The sequence below is a fragment of the Argentina silus genome (genome assembly GCF_951799395.1).
Source record: "Argentina silus genome assembly, chromosome: 3".
Taxonomy (NCBI): Eukaryota; Metazoa; Chordata; class Actinopteri; order Argentiniformes; family Argentinidae; genus Argentina; species Argentina silus.
In genome coordinates this window covers 12,197,720-12,202,166 of record NC_139657.1, presented here as the reverse complement: position 1 = coordinate 12,202,166, position 4,447 = coordinate 12,197,720, and the positions used below count along the sequence as shown (strand labels likewise).

Below are 4,447 nucleotides of genomic sequence, written 5' to 3'. Positions count from 1 at the left end.
TTCGTTGATTGGTTGTGTACAACGTGCAGAGTATTATAATAGATAATTAGTATAAGAATCCCATGATAAAAGTGGTGTCTGGTTTGCCAATTTAGCTCGATGGCAAGCTATCCATTGGGATATTGACAGTCTACTGCCTGTTAATTTCCATGCTCGGCTCCACCACACTGGTCTTGGTCATTTCGTCACCAAGGCAACGAGACGCTTCCAGGGTGAGCGTCCGGTAGTTTCTGGCAAGTTTACATTCCTTGCAATGTTCACGATTTACATGCAATGTGCATTATTATATTATATTATACTATAAATAAAACCAGACAAAGCGAGAAACTCGTCTTTGCTTTGTTCTGAATCGTCCAAGATACTGAAACAGTCTATTCTGGTTGTCTGGTTTGGTTATCTCGTTCTGTAAGATCTTTGTTGCCCCGGAAGTGAAACTGGGGTTTGCGGTCAGAGTTGACAGGTGACATTACTGCGAAGGTTTGTTGTGCTAGCTAGCTGGTAGTTACCGACTAGTAAAGGTAAACTTACAATTATGTCATCGTCCGATGAAGACACACCGACCGCTGTTCCCTCCGTCCTCATTACAAGCTGTGACATTGGTTTTAAAGAGGAGGAATTGATCAAACGTAAGTAGCTAGTAGCAGCGAGCAAAAAGCTTACTACAGAGGGGTAGCCAGCTAGCTAGCTTGCTAAAGCTCTAGCTGTTATTTTGTTGTTGGATAACGTGATTGATGTTGCCATCGATATCGATGTGTCCTTTGTTGACATTAGAATTAGATAATTGCTCAGCGATATTGCTAAATGAAGACGTATACTTGGAAGAAGTGTCCTCATGGACATGACATATATATTATGACTATTCATGTCGTTTCATTGTATATCAGAGATCCTAGGCACAACATCCTTGCCAGAGCCATCCAAGCAGCAAGAAACAGTGACTTGGTATCCATGGACTATCAACAACAAGTACTACACAGCAGATGTCACCCTATGTGTGGTTCCCAGTACATTTCAGATGACATCAGAGATAGCCCAATCCATGCAGGCTTTCATAGCTTATTTTGACAGCACAGTGGTAAGTGACAGACTCGCTCTTGTCTAACTTCTTTGATGTAACGCACGTGTGTTGGCTATCTTGATAACCATCTTTACTTGGGGTCTCACAGAAGGATGGTTTGGAAAGGTTATCTCCCTGGATATCTGTGGTGGAGGACCTTGCTCCGGAGGTGCTCATCCTGGTGTGTGACCGTGTGTGTGAAAGTGGTGAGTACCTCACTGTAGTGTAGGTATGTGTGCATGCGTGTACAGTACCAGTCAAAAGTTTGGACACACCTTCTCATTCAGTGGTTTTTCTTTATTTTTTATTATTTTCTACATTGTAGATTAATATTGAAGACATCAAAACTATGAACACATATGGAATTATGTAGTAAACAAAAAAGTGTTAAACAAACCAGAATATGTTTTATATTTTAGATTCTTCAAAGTAGCCACCTTTTGCTTTGATGACAGCTTTGCACACTCTTGGCAAGAGAGAGAGAGAGAGAGAGAGAGAGAGGGAGGTCGGGGGTCATTACCCTGATGATGTTGTCGATTAAATTTGATGGTCAGTTTGTACTATGTGTCTTTACAGGCGTCACTAGACATAATGCACATCAATGGTGCTTGGCCCACGCCTTTGAGCTGGTGGAGCTCAACCCCCAAGACGTGCCCGATGAGGATGGTAAGAGATGATTCTATGCAGAAATCGCTGTACTATTATACCCAAACCCACTGTGTGTTTTTCTCATTCAGTCTTTCCCTAATATTTACCAGATGACTTCCCAGAGTCCACAGGAGTGAAAAGGATTGTCCAGGCGCTCAATGCTAACGTGTGGTCCAGCGTGGAGATGAAGGACGGTGAGATGCTGTCAGGCTCGTTTAGCTAATATTCAGCTTCACCTCACTGAAAAAAGATGCCCTGCTTTTAGCTCTTCTTACGAGACTGCATTATGTTGACTGGTTTATGGTTCAGAAATGTCAGAAGTTGAGTTATTAGTATCTGATTCCTTCTCTCTCCTCCTCGTAGAACACAATCAGGGCTTTGGCCTGATGAGTAGTCTGGTGGCCTCCAGACACAATAACCCACGCTCCAGCCAGGATCCAACGGTCAGTACCACACAGACATGCTGTTCACTTTAATTTTTTGCAACATTTTTCAAAAAGCTATTGTTGAATGGTGTCCTTCTGATGGAGATAAGCATAATAGAGATAGTTGGTTTTGTATTGGTGCATACTGACTTGAGTCTTTTTTTTTTTTTTTTCGTGGCAGTCCTCCAGTTTACCAGTAGAGGGCGTAAATGACAGCAAAGAAGCCAAGAGGACAGAAACCAGTGAGAACGGAGAAACACAAGTGGACACAATAGTTGGTGAGTGAGCTCATCACATCTATAGGCTTCACACCAATGTATGCTACAGTCTAAGCATCACTCATTTTACGAATCCCTTTGACAAATCACACAGTTTGTTTCAAAACTCCTCTATCTAATGTGAACCCTAGTTAATCCTGAACGCACATTTGACAGTATAAACATAAATCAGAAACAAAGACAGAGGGGTCACAACATTATATATGGAAGAAGCATATTGTGAGTTATTTATTTTTGTAGATCCGATGTTAGATCTGGACATCCAAGAGCTGGCCAACCTCACTGCTGGGGATGCAGATGTGGAGAACTTTGAGCGCCTCTTCACCAAACTGAAGGAGATGAAGGGTACCAATAACCATTGAACACCACACACACACACACACACACACGCACACACACATTTGAACTAGTCAGCAAATAAACTGTCAATGAATCACATTTCATTTGATTGATAATGTTTGCTGATGCATTTTACAAATTCAACAGTGGCAGGAAAAATCACCAAAGAGAGGAAGACATCTTTAAGGAACCCCATTCTGTTCTAGGTGGCTGGATAGAAGCTTAGGATACATATAACCACAAAGGCCCTAGCATAGTGATTCCAGCACTGTATAGTGCATGGCAACAAGCAGGACTCTCTTTTGGGGTGTATGCGGGATGTCCCTTTCAAAATCACTAAACTGTCTCTCTGATTTCACCTTTCAGATAAAGCTTCCTCATTACCCCATGAACAAAGGAAAGTCCATGCAGAAAAGGTAGGCACGTCCTCCTCTGGCCTAACCCTAGAATCTAACCAAAGCCTGCTATTGAGAATGAATGAATAGTGCTACACAGCTGATGACTGACTTCAAGCTGAATGTATTTATCTCTCAGGTTGCCAAAGCATTCTGGACGGCCATCGGCGGGGACGAGGATGAGATTGAAGGCCTGTCATCAGGGGAGGACAGTTAAACAGTGACAGGCAGACTCTTCCTTTTCCCCTGCTCCCGACCCTGACACCTATCCTGAGGCTCCCAGAGGATTCAGCACACCCTGGCCAGACCTGACCTGCTCCCAACAACACTGACAGGGTGAAGAGACTGGGAGGGACGCCGGTCCTGGAGAGAGGGCTCATCATGATATTCATTTATTACCCTTTCAGTCTTTCCATCTGAAATATTGATTATGCAACATTAACAAAAGCTGTTGGCGGTCCACATTAAGAACGTAGACAGAGAGCCAATTGGAAGTGAATGAAATACAGTATAGGCTGTGAGGGGAACCAATGGGCAGTTCTGTGGAGCTGTGGTTGCACTGCCAAATCTTCTTCCCTGGGTCATTTGGCTGCGTTTTTCAGCCATGAGTGATTTGAAGACTTTACGGTGGTAGTCAGGTGTTAAAAAAGACACATTGTGTAGATGGATCATGTGTGGTTTATGTTCAAGCCTTTGTACTGTATTGATCGTCCTGTTTTGTTTGGGGTACAGTTGTCACATTTGAGTATGCAAACAGGTGACGTGTGCCTTTTAACTTTAAATATTTGTAAGACACTCTGTCATTACAATATATATGATTACAGACTCCTAAATAAATAATTTCCTTTACTGTGGTGCACTGTGTCTGTTGTATTCTTTAATGTATGTTAAAAAGTGAGGTCTTGCATTATAAGCCCAGGTTGGATTTCTCACCTCACCCTGCACACATGTATTCCACTAATGTCTTTCTCTCACTCTGTTTATGTGTGCAAATAAGAGTTAACAATGTCCCTGGCGCTTAGTGGCGTAGCACACTAATGCGCTTACCACGTAATCGCAAGGTTCCTGGTTCGATTCCGACCCATCTTGCATGTCATCTCGCCTCTCTCTCCCTTCCTTCCTGTCGATCTCTACTGTCTCTATCCCAATAAAGCAGAAATGCCCTAAAACATTTTTTTTTTTTTTAAAAAGAACAATGTCCCCAGCTCCCCAAGCTTTCCTCATCCATTTGTCTTTGAAAGTGGGATGAAAATGGTACTGTATGAGGATGATATCACATCCAGACAAGATATCAAGCGGATGAAT

The 4,447-nt window shown here is 42.6% G+C and overlaps 1 protein-coding gene across 1 annotated transcript; it reads left to right on the top strand.

Annotated features, from left to right (window-relative positions):
* The first annotated feature begins 459 nt into the window (after positions 1-459).
* aagab (alpha and gamma adaptin binding protein) lies at positions 460-3,996 on the top strand. Its single transcript, XM_083666057.1, has 10 exons — positions 460-626; positions 885-1,075; positions 1,167-1,263; positions 1,634-1,723; positions 1,816-1,899; positions 2,069-2,148; positions 2,312-2,408; positions 2,649-2,753; positions 3,114-3,163; positions 3,282-3,996. Exons 1-10 carry the CDS (start codon positions 533-535, stop codon positions 3,357-3,359), a joined length of 966 nt encoding a protein of 321 aa, XP_083522183.1. The 5' UTR covers positions 460-532; the 3' UTR covers positions 3,360-3,996.
* The last annotated feature ends 451 nt before the right edge of the window (positions 3,997-4,447 follow it).